At 47.5% G+C, this 19901-nt stretch overlaps 1 protein-coding gene across 5 annotated transcripts in view; it reads right to left on the bottom strand.

The window, feature by feature from the left end:
- The window catches only part of anxa11a (annexin A11a), a 63675-nt gene continuing 43774 nt past the window's right edge, over positions 1 to 19901 (bottom strand). For all 5 annotated transcript variants that reach the window (XM_038782865.1, XM_038782866.1, XM_038782867.1 and 2 more), the window contains 3 exons: positions 16880 to 16938; positions 3788 to 3910; positions 1 to 924 (listed from right to left, as the gene is read on the bottom strand). In XM_038782865.1, the coding sequence (XP_038638793.1) occupies positions 865 to 924; positions 3788 to 3910; positions 16880 to 16938 (242 nt within the window). In that variant the 3' untranslated portion in view covers positions 1 to 864. The remainder of the gene's footprint in view (positions 925 to 3787; positions 3911 to 16879; positions 16939 to 19901) is intronic.

Below are 19901 nucleotides of genomic sequence, written 5' to 3'. Positions count from 1 at the left end.
ACGGTTTTAAATTGGTTGCATAGTATTTATTTTTTATTTCATTTATACTTTTAGCAAATCAGATATTAGCCCTTCTTTCACAGGCCCCCACTTTCAGACAACCTTCTTCACCATCAGTAACAAACTCTGCAAATCTTCCTGAAGAATTAGAGGCAGGCATGGGCTGATTCTGGACAGATCAACGATGCTTCACGTAGCATGCCTGGACTGAAAGAGCAGGTTCACATTGATCACAAAAGGGGGCATGGAAACGGAGGATGCGACGTTCTCGGCGCATGTTCCAATTCTGCAAACAGTGCAGCTTTTAAAAGCCATCCGCACGCTTGAGTGAAGAATGTTAGGAGACTGTCAGAGTTTCCTGCTATCTGTCAGAGTAGAACCTCTGAACAAGAAGGCACAATGAGGACAACCCAGTTGAATCCGCAGTGTCGGTGGCAAGCAGCTTCAGAAAAAGCATTTGTAAAAATACAGACCAATCTCCTCTCTTAAAAGTAAATTGTCCGAATTCAATATCTCCGAAGCAACTACACATGTGGTTTTAGATAGTGTGAACCTTTTACATATTGACAAACTCAAAGGGTGGAAATGGGGGAAGGGGGTGGTGAGAGGGGGGGGATGTGCACAGGGGAGAATTAATGGCTATCCTGATCTTCATAAAATGCTCTGGGATGTGAAGATATTCTTACTCATAAACTTTAGCTCAATGAACATATGTGAAAATGCCGATAAAAATGGGGTTACATTTACAAGCCGATACAAAACAGAATAAATCAATTATGAGGAAGACACGGGAGCTCTTCACGCTTTGGCTTTTTTGGAGAATCTTCATCCAGCATTCCACCACCTCAGAGATTCCCTTCCTTCTTAATCATTTGAGCCGCACAGCTGCAACAGGAGCTTCCTGTAATCTCCAGAGGTGTCATCCTGGCAATAAAATGAACAGGAGGGACAAGTGATGAGGAGGAAAAGTCGATGCCACGAGCGAATGTCCTATTTTATCACTGTTGGTTTATGCTGAATGGAAGGCCCGGAGTTGGTCAGCTGATCAGCACAGAGCTAGGTTCCATTCCTAGTGTCTGCCAAGTTGGCTGGCAGAGGCTGTGCTGAACACAGAAATAAGGGGAGGCCATTAATTCAGCTCCTCTATCCTTTTCATTCAATGAGGCCATGGTCTAACTCCATGTAGACTTATAGGCCTCCGTACCCAGGCCAAGAGCAGGCCAGGGTTGGGAACATAAGAAATAGGAGCAGGAGTAGACCACATGGCCCATCGTGCCTGCTCCGCCATTCAGTACCATCATGTCCGATCTTGGGCTTCATCCCCATTTTCCCACCCACTTCTCATATCCCTTAATTCCCCGAGACAAGGGGCAGCACAGTGGCACAGTGGGTTAACCCTGCAGCCTCACGGCGCTGAGGTCCCAGGTTCGATCCCGGCTCTGGGTCACTGTCTGTGTGGAGTTGGCACATTCTCCCCGTGTTTGCGTGGCTTTCGCCCCACAACCCAAAAAGATGAGCAGGGTAGGTGGATTGGCCACGCTAAATTGCCCCTTAATTGGAAAAAATGAATTGGGTACCCTAAATTAAAAAAAATAATAAATTCCCTGAGACATCAAAAATATGTCCATCCCAGCCTTAAATATGTTCAGATGGAGCATCCACAGCCCTCTGGCATACAGAATTCCAAAGATTCACAACCCTTTGAGTGGAGTAATTTCTCCTCATCTCAGTCCTAAATGATCAGCCCCCTTATCCTGAGACTGTTCCCCATGTTCTAGATTCTAGAGCCCGTCCGAATTTTGTAGGTTTCAATGAGATTGCCTCCCGTTCTTCCAAACTCCAGAGAATATAAACCCAATTTACTCAGCCTATCATCAGAGGGCAAACCCAGGAGCCAATCGAGTGAATCTTCACGCTACCACCTCCAGTGCGTGTAGTCCTTTTTCCAAATGTGGAGACCCAAACTGCACACGGTACTCCAGGTGCAGTCTCACCAATACCCTTACAACTGGTTCCCACACTTGATTGTTGTCCAACTGACAGCCCATAAGGAACATTGAGGCAAATAATTCACCAAGGCTCCCCCATCCCCAAGCCCCCACAATATTCTAGCCCTGATTACAAAGTTCCCACATTTGTCTCATATGTGGCCCACAGCCTGTGTTGGATTCGATCGACCTTCCCCATGCTCTTATTCACCTCACACTTTAGCATCTTCTTCTATTCCTTTCTCGCTCATGTGTTCGACCAGGTTCCCTGTAATGTACTATTTGCCTCAATGCTCCTTGTGGTGAATGTAATATATAGATGTATATATGTTAATTCACACTGTCTTTGTAAGCGCAGTAGCGCTATCCTACCACTAGGGGGAGTAGCACTGGGAGTACTCAGGAACTTGTACTGGGCTCCACCCTTGGCTCCGCCCACGACTCCTCCCCCTAGTGCAGCTGTATAAATACCCTTGTCCAGAGTCAGCCTGAGTTCACTAAGAGTTCATCAACGGGTAACAGGCTGGCTCTGAAGTAAGTCGATTAAAGCCTAGATTCATATCGGAAACACGTGCCTGGTGAATTGATGGTTCCATCACTCCTTATGGTCTCATATTCCATATTCTCACCACTCTCTTAGTAAAGAGGCTTCTCCTGCATTCCTTATTGGATTTATTAATTACTATTTTATATTTGTGACTCCTAACTTTGCCCCCCTCCCCACAATTATTCCCTGCACACACCAGGGAACACTGTGACCTGTAAATTGCCTCCAAGTTACCATCCGGACTGTTCTGTTCCTTCACTGTCTCTGGATAAAAATCCCTTCTTCAGAGTACAGTGGGTGTATCTACACCACACAAACTACAGCGGTTCAAGGTGGCAGCTCAACACCACCTTCTCGAGGGTAATTAGGGAAATAAATGGTGGCCTTGCCAGTGACATCCACATCCCATGAACAAGTAAAAACAGCAAGTGGAAACATCTTTTTCTTTCTTTTATAAATTTAGAGTACCCAATTCTTTTTTGTCCAAATTAGGGGCAATTTAGCACGGCCAATCCACCTACATCTTTTTGGGTTGTGGGGGTCAGACCCATGCAGGCACGGGGAGAATGTACGAACGCCATACGGGCAGTGACCTGGGTCCCGGATCAAACCCGGACCCTCGGCGCTGCGAGGCAGCAGTGCTAATCACTGCGCCACCGTGCCGCCCAAGTGGAAGCAGTTTCTTCCACGACTCCACCATTATATCCTTCCATAATCCATCAGGTGGCCCAATTCCCTTGTCCTCTTGTAGAATTGCTAGGTATTACTGGGCTATGATTCCACAGGTAAGTCCTCCATGTGTCCATTCTGCCCAGATGGGAAGTCAGCTGGTTATTCAATATTGGAAGACTTCGCAGTGAATCCTTCTCTCGCCCGACATTCCCAACAGGACTCACTAGATAGCAATCGAGAATGGAAGTACTAGCAGTTTTATTTATCTCATCCCCCCCCCCCCCCCCTCCCTAACCTGGTCAGGTTAACCTGGCACAGAGTGGCAACAGTTGGTGGTGGCTTACCGTCCACACTGAGCAAACGCAGGGGTTGAGGCTGCCGGTGTTATCACGGGTAAAAGCAAGAGATAAAAGGACCTTTGTCGATGATTGCCGGCCTGTTCCGATTGCAGTTCAGATCCATGAGCTAATTGTTGAGAGTAGTGTTGAGCAATGAACGCAGAGCTGGAGAAACCCCCCGAATTCCTGCACTTGCTGTCTGAGCACCTATTACTGATAATAAGTGAAAAGGGCATAGTTACCGTTATGAATGAGTACAGCGACTGGCCATACATCTTCTTGAACTCGGCCCGGATATCTAACATGTCAACCTCGCAACGAGATGCCATGATGCGAATCAGCGTTTTGTCATCTGTTCCCAAACCCTAAGTGGAAAAGAGGGAAGACTGACACGTTAACATGTGAGATTCAAGAACCGTTCCTTCCTTTTTAATCTTGTCATTCTGAATGCTGAATCCTGGCTGTTTGATGCTCATTACCCATCACAGTTATTCGAAGTTCCTGCGTTACCCAGTTCCTTTCGCCAGCTGCAATGATGCGAGAGTCGCAGACAGAGCAGGTTGTGATGAGCTATTCAAATGATGCCTCTTTTTAAACTACAGAACATGACATAGGGTTTGATGCCTTTATCCAAAATCTCATCTATACCGATCATAACGTGACATCTTAAAATTCAGTGCCAGTGCGATGCCCGGTAAGATAAGCCGCGTGTTCCGATGGACAGCAGTAAATTGAAGGGGTGTAGGATAGATTGATCTTAGATTAGGATAAATGGTCGGCACAACATCGTGGGCTGAAGGGCCTGTACTGTGCTGTACTGTTCTATGTTCTATGACTGGTGGATCGTATCAAACTGGATGTCCATTTGGCTGTTTGTTAAAAGCCAAGTACTGACCATACGGAATTCAGGAAATAAGGTGCGATCTAACCAAAAAAAACAATCAGAGTCCGTCCTGTGCGGGATTCGAGGGTTGTTCCTCCCGCAGAGGCACTCTGTTGTGCCCCCCCCCCCACAACCCCCGCCCCAAGGCCACACTTCATGTCATTTCCATTTTTAAATGGCATCCCGACCTCTCGACTCCCCCTTGCAGCCCCCTCCCCAACTTACCTATAAGGGGGCCCTTGAGCCACCCCACCCCCCACCCCATCTCATACGGGCAGGACATCCCGCAGCACAGGCAAAATGCCACCCAGGCACCTTGGCACTGCCAGCCTGACAGTGCCACCTGGGCACCCTGGCAGTGCCAGGTTAGCACCACCAGGGTGCCTAGGTGGTCCCGGGATCTACCAGCTGCACGCCATCCCGGTTCAGGCAGGATCCGGCCGGTCAATCACACCCATATCTAACTTTGGTTGTTATTCTGCAATTGAACAGCACTTGTTGAACAACCCTAACTGTGTTAAGAATTACACAAACACCAATGTAAGATCAGTCAGCATTGCTATATGGCTCACTAGGTGCAATTTCTATAAGCTATATATATTTAAACATATATAGGAATTGCAGCGTTATTGATACAAACAATAGCATGGAGGACAGTAGTTCTTTCATGAATTTGCAATGTCAACTCCTTGACTAGAGTTGACCTGCAACCAATCAGCACTCCTTTCCTCATGCAGTTGCTCCCTGTGAGATTTGGCACTCTTGCATCTGTCCTGACAAGTGCAAGACAAAAAGCTTTGACAGGAAGTTTATTTTGTCAGCAATGCTCAAGTTCTACATTACCAAGGGACTACAATTTAAATTGCAAGCTAATTTTAGTTTGTTTAGATTTCATGTTGGTGGCATCCCCTCAGCTGGAGTGTACTCCGGGGGCAACCCAATGGCTAATTAGTATGGGCGACTGAAGCTCTTCCTTCTCTGCAAAATCCCTTCTCGAAAGGTGATTGACATGATCAGAGGCCCCTCAGAAAATTAGCCTGACAGTGAGGAGTAGCAATACGTTGCCGAAACTAGTCAGATATCATGGAGTTCAACAACTTTAAGCTGTGATCTTTCTCCACCGTATTAACCCTTTAAAAAAATATCATTTTTCAGTTCCAAGGCACAAACCTTTCCTTCTCCCTCTTCCCCACCAGGTCATAAGAACGTAAGAACATAAGAACTAGGAGCAGGAGTAGGCCATCTGGCCCCTCGAGCCTGCTCCGCCATTCAATTAGATCATGGCTGATCTTTTGTGGACTCAGCTCCACCTTCCGGCCCGAACACCATAACCCTTAATCCCTTTATTCTTCAAAAAACTATCTATCTTTACCTTAAAAACATGTAATGAAGGAGCCTCAACTGCTTCACTGGGCAAGGAATTCCATAGATTCACAACCCTTTGGGTGAAGAAGTTCCTCCTAAACTCAGTCCTAAATCTACTTCCCCTTATTTTGAGGCTATGTCCCCTAGTTCTGCTGTCACCCGCCAGTGGAAACAACCTGCCCGCATCTATCCTATCTATTCCCTTCATAATTTTAAATGTTTCTATAAGATCCCCCCTCATCCTTCTAAATTCCAACGAGTACAGTCCCAGTCTACTCAACCTCTCCTCATAATCCAACCCCTTCAGCTCTGGGATTAACCTAGTGAATCTCCTCTGCACACCCTCCAGCGCCAGTGCGTCCTTTCTCAAGTAAGGAGACCAAAACTGAACACAATACTCCAGGTGTAGCCTCACTAACACCTTATACAATTGCAACATAACCTCCCTAGTCTTAAACTCCATTCCTCTAGCAATGAAGGACAAAATTCCATTTGCCTTCTTAATCACCTGTTGCACTTGTAAACCAACCTTCTGTGACTCATGCACTAGCACACCCAAGTCTCTCTGAACAGCGGCATGCTTTAATATTTTATCGTTTAAATAATAATCCCGTTTGCTATTATTCCTACCAAAATGGATAACCTCACATTTGTCAACATTGTATTCCATCTGCCAGACCCCAGCCCATTCACTTAACCTATCCAAATCCCTCTGCAGACTTCCAGTATCCTCTGCACTTTTCGCTTTACCACTCATCTTAGCGTCATCTGCAAACTTGGACACATTGCCCTTGGTCCCCAACTCCAAATCATCTATGTAAATTGTGAACAATTGTGGGCCCAACACGGATCCCTGAGGGACACCACTAGCTACTGATTGCCAACCAGAGAAACACCCATTAATCCCAACTCTTTGCTTTCTATTAATTAACCAATCCTCTATCCATGCTACTACTTTACCCTTAATGCCATGCATCTTTATCTTATGCAGCAACCTTTTGTGTGGCACCTTGTCAAAGGCTTTCTGGAAATCCAGATATACCACATCCATCGGCTCCCCGTTATCTACTGCACTGGTAATGTCCTCAAAATATTCCACTAAATTAGTTAGGCATGACCTGCCCTTTACGAACCCATGCTGCGTCTGCCCAATGAGACAATTTCTATCCAGATGCCTTGCAATTTCTTCCTTGATGATAGATTCCAGCATCTTCCCTACTACCGAAGTTAAGCTCACTGGCCTATAATTTCCTGCTTTCTGCCTACCTCCTTTTTTAAACAGTGGCGTCACGTTTGCTAATTTCCAATCCACCGGGACCACCCCAGAGTCTCGTGAATTTCGGTAAATTATCACTAGTGCATCTGCAATTTCCCTAGCCATCTCTTTTAGTACTCTGGGATGCATTCCATCAGGGCCAGGAGACTTGTCTACCTTTAGCCCCATTAGCTTGCCCATGACTACCTCCTTAGTGATAACAATCCTCTCAAGGTCCTCACCTGTCATAGCCTCATTTCTATCAGTCGCTGGCATGTTATTTGTGTCTTCCACTGTGAAGACCGTCCCAAAAAACCTGTTCAGTTCCTCAGCCATTTCCTCATTTCCCATTATTAAAACTCCCTTCTCATCCTCTAAAGGACCAATATTTACCTTAGCCACTCTTTTTTGTTTTATATATTTGTAAAAACTTTTACTGTCTGTTTTTATATTCTGAGCAAGTTTACTCTCATACTCTACCTTACTCTTCTTTATAGCTTTTTTAGTAGCTTTCTGTTGCCCCCTAAAGATTTCCCAGTCCTCTAATCTCCCAGCAATCTTTGCCACTTTATATGCTTTTTCCTTCAATTTGATACTCTCCCTTATTTCCTTAGATATCCACGGTCGATTTTCCCTCTTTCTACCGTCCTTCCTTTTTGTTGGTATAAACCTTTGCTGAGCACTGTGAAAAATCGCTTGGAAGGTTCTCCACTGTTCCTCAACTGTTCCACCATAAAGTCTTAGCTCCCAGTCTACCTTAGCTAGTTCTTCTCTCATCCCCTTGTAATCTGCTTTGTTTAAACACAAAACACTAGTATTTGATTTTACTTTCTCACCCTCCATCTGTATTTTAAATTCCACCATATTGTGATCGCTCCTTCCGAGAGGATCCCTAACTATGAGATCATGAATCAATCCTGTCTCATTACACAGGACAAGATCTAGGACCGCTTGTTCCCTCGTAGGTTCCATTACATACTGTTCTAGGAAACTATCGCGGATACATTCTATAAACTCCTCCTCAAGGTTGCCTTGACTGACCTGGTTAAACCAATCGACATGTAGATTAAAATCCCCCATGATAACTGCTGTACCATTTCTACATGCATCAGTTATTTCTTTGTTTATTGCCTGCCCCACCATCTCGTTACTATTTGGTGGCCGATAGACTACTCCTATCAGTGACTTTTTCGCCTTACTATTCCTGATTTCCACCCAAATGGATTCAACCTTATCCTCCATAGCACCGATGTCATCCCTTACTATTGCCCGGATGTCATCCTTAAATAACAGAGCAACACCACCTCCCTTACCATCCACTCTGTCCTTCCGAATAGTTTGATACCCTCGGATATTTAACTCCCAGTCGTGACCATCCTTTAACCATGTTTCAGTAATGGCCACTAAATCATAGTCATTCGCGATGATTTGTGCCATCAACTCATTTACTTTATTCCGAATACTACGAGCATTCAGGTAAAGTACACTTATGTTGGTTTTTTTACCTCTGTTTTGAATCTTAACATCTCCAGTTTTATTCCTTTTGTTATTACTGGGCCTATTCACTGAGCTCCCCTCAGTCACTGTACCTTGTACTGTCGCCCTTTTAGATTTTTGACTATGTCTTCTCTGCCTTGCACTTTTCCCCTTACTTCCTTTTGCTTCTGTCCCTGTTTTACTACCTTCCAACTTCCTGTATCGGTTCCCATCCCCCTGCCACATTAGTTTAAACCCTCCCCAACAGCTCTAGAAAACACCCCCCCCTAGGACATCAGTTCCAGTCCTGCTCAGGTGCAGACCGTCCGGTTTGTACTGGTCCCACCTCCCCCAGAACCTGTCCCAATGCCCCAGGTATTTGAATCCCTCCCTCTTGCACCATCTCTCGAGCCACGCATTCATCCTATCTATCCTGACATTCCTACTCTGACTAGCTCGTGGCACTGGTAGCAATCCTGAGATTACTACCTTTGAGGTCCTACTTTTTAGTTTAACTCCTAACTCCCTGAATTCAGCTTGTAGGACCTCATCCCGTTTTTTACCTATATTGTTGGTGCCTATGTGCACCACGACAGCTGGCTGTTCACCCTCCCCCCCCCCAGAATGTCCTGCAGCTGCTCCGAGACATCCTTGACCCTTGCACCAGGGAGGCAACATACCATCCTGGAGTCTCGATTGCGTCCACAGAACCGCCTGTCTATTCCCCTTACGATCGAGTCCCCTATCACTATAGCCCTGCCATTTTTCTTCCTGCCCTGCTGTGCAGCAGAGCCAGCCACGGTGCCATGAACCTGGCTGCTGCTGCCTTCCCCTGGTGAGCCATCTCCCTCAACAGTATCCAAAGCGGTATATCTGTTTTGCAGGGAGATGACCGCAGGGGACACCTGCACTGCCTTCCTACTCTTGCTCTTTCTTTTGGTCACCCATTTTCTATCTCCTTCATTAATTTTCACCTGCGGTGTGACCAACTCGCTAAACGTGCTATCCACGACCTCCTCAGCATCGCGGATGCTCCAAAGTGAGTCCATCCGCAGCTCCAGAGCCGTCAAGCGGTCTAACAAGAGCTGCAACTGAACACACACTTCTTGCACGTGAAGGAGCCAGGGACAGTGGACGTGTCCCTGAGCTTCCACATCGCACACGAGGAGCATGACATGGGTCTGGGATCTCCTGCCATGTCTTAAACCCTAGGTAAACTTAAACAACTAGAATTTCAATGTCAAAATAAATAAATTAGACAATGAAAAGAAAAAGAGAAACTACTTACCAGTCACTTACCAGGGTTAAAAAGCACTCCTCACACTCTGCACCGAATTACCTCACTGCACCAAATTACCAAGTTGCAATCCCCACTCTGGATGAGTCTCACTCATGATGTGTCTCCTGGAAAAGCGTTAGCTTACTGTGTGCGCTGTCTGTCTGTCTTTTATACAGACCTCAGCTAACCGATGACTCAAAAAATACCTTAACTTCAAAGAGAAGAATTCAATGTGCCCCTAAACAGGCCTCAGGTGATTGACAGATAACTGCCTCTCAGCAATTAGGGTGGGGGCAGCTTCAACCAATCAGACACTAAGCTACACACTGCACTTTTAACTGAAAAACAGCAGAATTAGATTTTCCACTTACCTTTGCTGATTTACCTCACTGCACCAAATTACCAAGTTGCAATCCCCACTCTGGATGAGTCTCACTCCGGATGTGTCTCCTGGAAAAGCGCTAGCCATTGTTCTCACGTTTGCTGTATTTTGTTGTCACCTCTCCCAGCTCTCACTAGTCACTGTCCTAGCTGTTGCACCTCTCTTACACAGTATAATATCCAACACATTTCCCTCTTTTAGTTCTGGTGAATAGTCAAACAAACTCAAAACATTAACCCTGTTTTCTCTCCCTACAGATGCTGCCACACCGGCTGAGTTTTCCCAGCATTTTCTGTTTTTGTTTGCACATTTTACGGAGGAGACAGAGAGAAGCTGAGATTGTTTTTAAAAGCCCAAACACTAATCACCACTTTATGCTGCCAAGATCCGCCTCATGTTTCCAGTATTTTCTCTTTTAGTTCCACCAAGTTACGACTGGGAATTGATTCCCCCCAGCATTAATGGCACGAAGCACATAGGGGAGGGGAAAATTTTAATTGGGTAAAATAGCTTTGACTTATATTCCGACACTTTTTTTCCTGCCCTTCCAACCTCCACCCTGAAAACATTTGCTTATCTTCCAGCTTTCAGTTCTGACCAGAGATTTGCTTTCAAAATACTCAGCTTTACTCTTCACAAATGCTGAAGTGAATTGGGACAAGGCACTTTCCACTAGTCAGTTATTCCAACTTGGGGAGGATTTCGAGCTTCGGGTCCAGCTGGCTAACTGCCTGGCAGTCAATGGTGGCACAAAAGGAATGGGGGGGGGGGGGGGGTACAAGGGGCTAGAGTTGGGGGTTCCTGGAGGGCTGAAGAGCAGACAGGGAGATGTTGCTGAAAACAGCGGGTCTGGTGGCCTGAAGTGCATATGTTTTAATGCAAGAAGGAAAACAGGCAAGGCAGATGAACTTAAGAGCTTGGATTAGTACTTGGAACTATGATGTTGTTGCCGTTACAGAGATCTGGTTGAGGGAAGGACAGGATTGGCAGCTAAACGTTCCAGGATTTAGATGTTTTAGCGGGATAGAGGGGGATGTAAAAGGGGTGGAGGAATTGCGCTACTGGTTAGGGAGAATATCACAGCTGTACTGTGGGAGGCTACCTCAGAGGGCAGCGAGGCTATATGGGTAGAGATCAGGAATAAGAAGGATGCAGTCACAATGTTGGGGGTTCACTACAGGCCACCCAACAGCCAGCAGAAGATAGAGGAGCAGATAGGTAGACAGATTTTGGGAAGGAGTAAAAGCAACAGGGTTGTTGTGATGGGAGACTTTAACTTCCCCAATATTGACTGGGATTCACTTAGTGCTAGGGGCTTGGACAGGGCAGAGTTTGTAAGGAGCATCAAGGAGGGCTTCTTAAAACAACATGTAGATAGTCCAACTAGGGAAGGGGCTGTACTGGACCTGGTATTGGGGAATGAGCCTAGCCAGGTGGTAGAAGTTTCAGTCGGGGAGCATTTTGAGAACAGCAACCACAATTCAGAAAGTTTTAAAGTGCTGGTGGACAAGGATAAGAGTGGTCCTGGGGTGAATATGCTAAATTGGGGGAAGGCTAATTATAACAATATTAGGCGGGAACTGAAGAACCTAGACTGGGGGCGGATGTTTGAGGGTAAGTCAACATCTGACATGTGGGAGGCTTTCAAATGTCAGTTGAAAGGAATTCAGGACCGGCATGTTCCTTTGCGGAAGAAGGATAAATACGCCAAATTTCAGGAAGCTTAGATAACGAGACATATTGTAGGCCTCGTCAAAAAGAAAAAGGAGGCATTTGTCAGGGCTAGAAGGCTGGGAACAGACGAAGCCTGTGTGGAATATAAGGAAAGTAGGAAGGAACTTAAGCAAGGAGTCAGGAGGGCTAAAAGGGGTTACAAAAAGTCATTGGCAAATAGGGTTAAGGAAAATCCCAAGGCTTTTTAAACGTACATAAAAAGCAAGAGGGTAGCTAGGGAAAGGATTGGCCCACTGAAGGACAGGGGAAGGAATCTATGTGTGGAGCAGGGACTGTATGGGGGAGGTAAAGAACACGGAATACTCAGCAATTACCATTTCAGACCATGCCCCGCATTGGGTGGACCTGCAGTTCGGGGGAGCGAGCTATCAACGCCCGCAATGGAGGCTAGATGTGGGACTGCTGTCGGAGGAGGGGATCTGCGAGAGGCTTCGGAAATGTATACAAAATTACCTGCAGGTGAATGACACTGGGGAGGTCTCAGCGGCGACCGTGTGGGAGGCGCTAAAGGCAGTAGTGCGGGGGGAGCTGATTTTAATTGGGGCCCACAGAGCCAAGGCAGACCGGGCAGAGATGGATAGATTGGTCAGGGAAATGGGTCGGATAGATGAAGAGCACGCGGAGTCCCCGGGGGAGGTTTTACTCAGGGAGAGGCAGAGACTACAGGCGGAACTGGGGGCACAATCCACGAGCAGGGCCGTGGAACAGCTTAGGAAGGCGAGGGGAGTGGTGTACGAGTATGGGGAAAAGGCTAGCAGACTGTTAGCGCAGCAACTCAGGAGGAGGGAGGCGGCCAGGGAAATAGGTAGAGTGAGGGACGAGGGGGGGCGCAAAGTGGAGGATCCGGCAGAATTGAATAGGGTATTCCGGGACTTCTATCGTAAGCTGTATACTTCGGAGCCGCCGGAAGAACCGGAGGGGATGAAAAGGTTTCTGGACGGATTAACATTCCCAACAGTTGGGGGGGGGGGGGCGAGTGGAAGAGCTGGGGGCCCCGATTAGAGTAGGAGGAGGTATTGGGGGGCCTAAAGGCCATGCAGTCGGGGAAGTCCCCGGGGCCGGATGGATACCCAGTAGAGTTTTATAGGAAGTTCTCTGAGCTGGTGGGCCCGGTCTTGGCGAGGGTTTTCAATGAGGCAAGGGACAGGGGGACCCTGCCGCCGACAATGTCACAAGCCACCATATCTCTGATATTGAAGCGGGGTAAAGACCCTGAGGTGTGCGGGTCCTACAGGCCAATCTCTGATTAATGTAGACGCCAAGCTCCTGGCAAAGGTACTGGCGGGTAGAATGGAGGACTGTGTACCGGAGGTGATTGGGGAGGATCAAACGGGGTTCGTGAAAGGTAGGCAGCTGGCGGCCAATCTGAGGAGATTGCTCAATGTGATAATGATGCCCCCGGCGGGTAGAGAGGTGGAGGTAGTGGTGGCAATGGACGCCGAGAAGGTCTTTGACTGGGTGGAGTGGGACTATCTATGGGAGGTGCTCGGACGGTTTGGGTTCGGGGAGGGATTGGTGGATTGGATCAAATTATTATATCAGGCCCCGAGGGCCAGCGTCAGGACCAACAGAGAAGTGTCGGAGTACTTTAGGTTGTACCGAGGGACCAGGCAGGGCTGCCCGCTCTCCCCGCTGCTGTTTGCGCTGGCCATAGAGCCGCTGGCGATTGCGCTGAGAGCCGCAGAGAGTTGGAAGGGGATGGTGAGGGGCGGGGTTGAACACAGGGTTTCTCTTTATGCAGACGATCTGCTCCTGTACGTGTCGGACCCAGTGGCCGGGATGGGAACTATACTGGGAATGCTGAGGGAGTTCGGCCAGTTCTCAGGATACAAATTAAATACGGTCAAGAGTGAAATGTTTGTGGTCCAGGCAAGGGGCCAGGAGAACAGATTGAGAGGGCTACCGTTTAGGCTAGTTGAGGAAAATTTCCGGTATTTGGGAATCCAGGTGGCACGAGACTGGGGCAGGCTGCATAAGTTAAATTTGGCCAGGGTGGTGGAGCAAATGAAGGGAGAGTTTCGGAGATGGGATGTACTCCCGCTGTCGTTGGCAGGGAGGGTGCAGACTGTAAAGATGACAATCCTCCCTTGATTTTTGTTTATTTTTCAGTGTCTCCCGATCTTTATCCCACAGTCCTTCTTCAAAAGAGTTAACGGGCTGATCATGAGCTTTGTCTGGGCGGGAAAGTCTCCGCGGGTGAAGAAGGCAATGTTGGAGAGGAACCGCAGCGAGGGAGGGCTGGCTTTGCCGAGTCTGGTCAATTATTACTGGGCGGCCAACATCGCTATGATAAGGAAGTGGATGGTGGGTACGGGGTCTATTTGGGAGCAGGTGGAGGCGGCTTCGTGCAGGGGCTCCAGTTTGGAAACCCTGGTCATGGCTCCTCTACCGCTGCCGCCGGCCAAGTACACCACCAGCCCGGTAGTGGTGGCGACCCTGCGGATATGGGGCCAGTGGAGGAGGCATGTGGGGGAGATGGGGGCGTCTGTCTGGGCGCCAATCTGCGACAACCATCGGTTTGCCCCCGGCAGTATGGATGGGGGGTTCCGAGTATGGCAGCGAGCAGGGGCGGGAAGGGTGGGTGATATGTTCCTGGAAGGGAGCTTCGCGAGTTTGAGGAGCTTGGAGGAGAAATTTGGGTTGGTAAGGGGAAATGATGTTAGATACCTACAGCTGCGGGACTTTGTTCGTAGACAGGTCCCATCTTTCCCGCGCCTCCCGCCAATGGGGATCCTCGACAGAATAGTCTCTAGGAGGGAAGAAGGGGAGGGCAGAGTCTCGGGTATATATAAAGGTGCTCATGAGGGAGGAAGGGTCCCAGACAGAGGAACTGAAATTTAAATGGGAGGAGGAGATAGGCGGGGAAATGGAGGATGGGCTGTGGGCAGAGGCCCTGAGTAGGGTAAACTCGACCGCGACATGTGCTAGGCTCGGGCTGATCCAATTTAAGGTCGTTCACCGGGCCCATATGACGGTGGCTCGGATGAGCAAATTTTTCGGGATAGAGGACAAATGCGCTAGGTGCGCGGGAGGACCAGCAAACCATGTTCACATGTTTTGGGCATGCCCTGAGCTGAGGGGGTACTGGGAGGGATTTGCGGGGGTCATGTCCCGGGTGCTAAAAACAAGGGTGGTGATGAGTCCAGGGGTGGCAATTTTTGGGGTTTCGGAAGACCCGGGCGTCCAGGGGGAGAAAGCGGCCGATGTTTTGGCCTTTGCTTCCCTGATAGCCCGACGACGAATACTATTGGCGTGGAGGGACTCAAAGCCCCCGAAGACTGAGTGGTGTCTTGCGGACATGTCGAGTTTCCTGGGGATGGAAAAAATTAAGTTCGCCTTGAGGGGATCTGTGCAGGGGTTCACCCGGAGGTGGCAACCATTTATTGACTTCTTTGCGGGAGAGTGAGCGTCAGCAGGGGGGTGGGGGGAGGGGGGGTAGAGTAGAGTAGGAGGGAAAATATGGCGGGTAGTACCGGTGGGAGGGGAGCGGGCTTGTGCAATATGTTACGATGGAAGTATTGAAAGTACGTGGATGTTTGCACATTTTTGCCTTTTTTGCTTCCTTTCTGATGATGTCTGTAACTGTTTATAAAGCCAAAAACTACCTCAATAAAATTGTTTATTAAAAAAAAAGAAAAAAAAAAAAGAGTATCGACAGTCAGAGAGATCTAGGTGTACAGGTCCACAGGTCACTGAAAGGGGCAACACAGGTGGAGAAGGTAGTCAAGAAGGCATACAGCATGCTTGCCTTCATTGGCCGGGGCATTGAGTATAAAAATTGGCAAGTCATGTTGCAGCTGTATAGAACCTTAGTTAGGCCACACTTGGAGTATAGTGTTCAATTCTGGTCGGCAGAATGGAAGGATGTGGGGGCTTTAGAGAGGGTGCAGAAGAGATTTACCAGGATGTTGCCTGGTATGGAGGGAATTAGCTATGAGGAGAGGTTGAATAAACTCGGTTTATTCTTACTGGAACGACGGAGGTTGAGGGACGACCTGATAGAGGTCCACAAAATTATGAGGGGCATAGACAGTGGATAGTCAGAGGCTTTTTCCCAGGGTAGAGGGGTCAATTACTAGGGGCATATGTTTAAGGTGGGAGGGGCACGGTTTAGAGGAGATGTACGAGGTAAGTTTTTTTTACACAGAGGGTAGTGGTTGCCTAGAACTCGCTGCCGGAGGAGATGGTGGAAGCAGGGACGATAGTGATATTTAAGGAGCATCTTGACAAGTAAATGAATAGGATGGGAATAGAGGGATACGGAACCCAGAAGTGTGGAAGATTTTATTTTAGACGGGCAGCATGGTCGGCACAGGCTTGGAGGGCCGAAGGGCCTGTTCCTGTACTGTTCTTTGATGTGATTTTTAAATTTGGGTAAAGAAAACGCATATATTATTCAAAGATATTTCCTTCTCATCTTTGTGTCGTACTTCTTTTCTCTTCCCAACTCCAAGAAGCCATGGTTCAAACACCCTACTCTGGTTGAGAAGTCAATGCTCCATAGGCCTCAGCTGAATCTGTGTTGAAACTTGCTGTGAGAACCACAGTTTTCCCTTCCTCTGCATAGAAGCAAATAGCTTGCACGCTGCACAGCTGGTCAATGGCCAAACCCAGTTTTAGCATTGCTAACATTGGGATTCGCATACAGTGCGCTACTGCCTGTGAATTAAATAGAGCATTAAAGTCCAGCACACAGGCTGGAACAACTGGCAAGAGTTACTGCATCAAACCCCAGCCATGCTGAACAACCAAGAATACTGCACACAACTAAAACATAGGACATAAAAACATAAAGGAGTGAATGGGTGAAGTATCGGCACCATACTTCAACACTGCAAAGCAGTTTGAGGGCGAGAGTATCAACCATATCAATCAAAGAAGGAGCGGACAATCAATATGGATCTTATATGAACGCAACCTCACCCAGCCAAGCAAAATAAATAATGGCATCAAACTTTACCTTCATCGACTTGCAGAGTCTTTCAGCGAAGAAAGCGGGAGTATTTCTCAGGCATTTCACTATGAAATGAATATTAGTTGCATATTAGTCATTACCCGTACATGGATCATACTATAGCAGAATCATTTAGAATAATAATCTTTATTATTGTCACACGTAGGCTTACATTAACACTACAATGAAGTTACTGTGGAAAGCCCCTCATCGCCACATTCCGGCGCCTGTTCGGGTACACTGAGGGAGAATTCAGAATGTCCAAATTACCTAACAGCACGTCTTTCGGGACTTGTGGGAGGAAACCGGAGCACCCGGAGGAAACCTACGCAGACACGGGGAGAACGTGCAGACTCCACACAGAGAGTGACCCAAGTCGGGAATTGAACCTGGGACCCTGGAGCTGTGAAGCAACAGTGCTAACCCGGTGTGCTACCATGCCGTCCAGACACAAACAAACAAGAACACGGGAGGCACAGTGGTTAGCACTGCTGCTTCACAGAACCGGGTTTGATTCCCGGCTTGGGTCATGTCTGTGCGGAGACTGCACGTTCTCCCCATGTGTGCGTGGGTTTACTCCGGGTGCTCCGGTTTCCTCCCACAGTCCAAAGATGTGCAGGTTAGGCGGATTGGCCATGGTAAATTGTCCCTTAGTATCCAGGGATATTTGGGTTAAGCGTGGTTAACAGGGAGGGGTTGGGAGCTGGGTTACAGCTATTGAGAAGAGTGGCCTCCTTCTGCAGTGGAGGGAATATATGATTCTGTGAACACAGTTCAAGTTAGAAATCAAGATTCTCAGCAGCAACAAGGTGTTAACGTAACTCTTTTATAACTCTGGCCATTGACAGAGAATAGAATGCATCTGGAAAGAGGAACGGACTAAAACATTTGGAGGGCATGTGGAAATGGTTGAAGGTTCTGGCGGGTGTGGAGAATTCCTCATGATGTCCAATGTTCGACAAGCTACGCCAATACTTTTGAAAGAAGAGAAACATTGATCAAGATTGAGGATGTCGTAATGCTGCACCTGGCAATTATTCGCTCCGCAATCCCTTGCCTACAGCTCATGCCCAGTGTTAACCAGGCAAACGAGCTCTCGATGTTAATCGTAGTCAACCTGAATGCTCCTTTTGTTGAGATTAGCATAGAGAGCTGTTCCTTCTAACAGACTAGTAAGAGGCTCCACACACAGAAATCCTCATCCTTATGTACAAGCCCCCTCTCAGCCTCACTGTACCACACCTTTACACCCTAGGCCTAGGGTCTGTGAATCTGGTCTATGGCATGTGTCCACAGCCATTATTTCATCATCAATGATAAAGCCTTCAGCCATCTTGTTTGTGTACACTGATAATTTCTCACAAGGACCCACTGATTTGCTCGGCCTCGCTCCCCAGCTCAAGGCCTACTTCAAATCTGTGCTTTCAGCCATCCCTCCTATCACTTTTCCAATACTTCTGTTTTTTTGTAATTCACTTGTCATCATTGTGGTGATATGCATCACTGTAAATACACAAGGGGTTAATGTAAATACATGTAGACTAGCTAGACACTAGAGGGAGCACCAGAGACATGACACACAGACATTCAACCAATAGGCCAGTAAGATAGGACACGACCAATGGGCATTCACGATACACACAGAGTTAACACTACCACAGGAGGGCATTACACCAACCCATACATAAAGGACACAACACACATGATCTTCCTCTTTCCAGTGGAGACACTCAGTGAGTACAGACACAGGGTTGATTCAACATCACATCCACCACGTGGATTGCAGCAGATTGGTTCGTCAGTCTGAGTAGCTACAGAAGGATTAACAGTAGTGACGAACCAGAGTAGGAGAATTGTAAATAGTTCAATAAACGTATTGAAGTTATCTCCACGTCTGAACCTTCCTTTGTCAGAGTGCACATCAAGGAAGCCGCTTATGCTACGCCAAGAGCATAACACCAAGGTGCTTCTGGGAGCTTGCTATGCGTAAATTGGCTGTGTCATTTCCTATGTCACAGCAGTGAAAAATTATTTCGTTGGCTGTAAAACATTTTTTGAGACAGTCATTGGATGTGAAAGGCACTAGACAAAATATGTATGAGAGAGGGTCTCAGAGGGGAAAAGCTGGGGAAGCAGCAGTTTACAAAAGAAAAAAGATAAAAATAATCTGGAATAAAACCCCTCAAATTCTGACTAATCCAATACCAGTCAGTAAAGCAGCTTTACTTCGATAAGATAGCAATGGGATTGTGCTGCTGTTGGAAATGCAATCGTCACCTCTACTGGTTTAGAAACACTGCAGGTTTAAGGCACACCACTAGATGGCGAAGCTTGCCTGCTCATGATGCTCCACATTAACGGGGCGAGGAACCGAGTGGAGGGAAACTGTTATTTCTAGCACAGATAATTCTAATACCCCTGTATGAAGCGGTTCTCTCTGCACTTTTCCATCAGCAGAGCTTGCCGCAGTGACTACTTCGAGTTACAGGATGGTACACAAGCGAGCTATTTGTCCCAACTGGCCTTTCTAGTGCACAGAAGCTGGCTCCTACTCTAATTATTGATTTAAAATCACAATCTTGCCCCTTCTCCCTCATCCAATCACCCCTTCAAACATGTCGATGCGACCTGCTTTAAACCTGTCCATCTGGCAGGAAGCTCCACAGATGCACTATCCGCCCACTGAACATCACAATGAGCCAGCTCGGCAAGCTGACAGTGAGAAAGATTCACGTGCATAGCTGCAAGATCACAGAACCCGCAGGAATGTCAAACCTGGAACGTCACAGGTTTCCTCGCTTCTGGCTCAGGAAAAGGGTGATACATTCCAAACCACATCCTAAACCTTACACTAGAACGGAGACTAGAACGAGAAAGTTGTGTTTGTCGGGGTTACCTAATGGACACCCTTGTAACAAGTCCTTTCCCAGATAGCAAGACAGGGTGGCTATCCCGTTGCAAGGTGACAGTGTGCTAGATGGTTGCGTACTGTTATAACCCCACAGGAGCCATGGAGACGACCTGATTG

The sequence above is a fragment of the Scyliorhinus canicula genome, chromosome 22 (genome assembly GCF_902713615.1).
Source record: "Scyliorhinus canicula chromosome 22, sScyCan1.1, whole genome shotgun sequence".
Taxonomy (NCBI): domain Eukaryota; kingdom Metazoa; phylum Chordata; class Chondrichthyes; order Carcharhiniformes; family Scyliorhinidae; genus Scyliorhinus; species Scyliorhinus canicula.
This window is presented reverse-complemented; position numbering and strand designations above follow the sequence as displayed.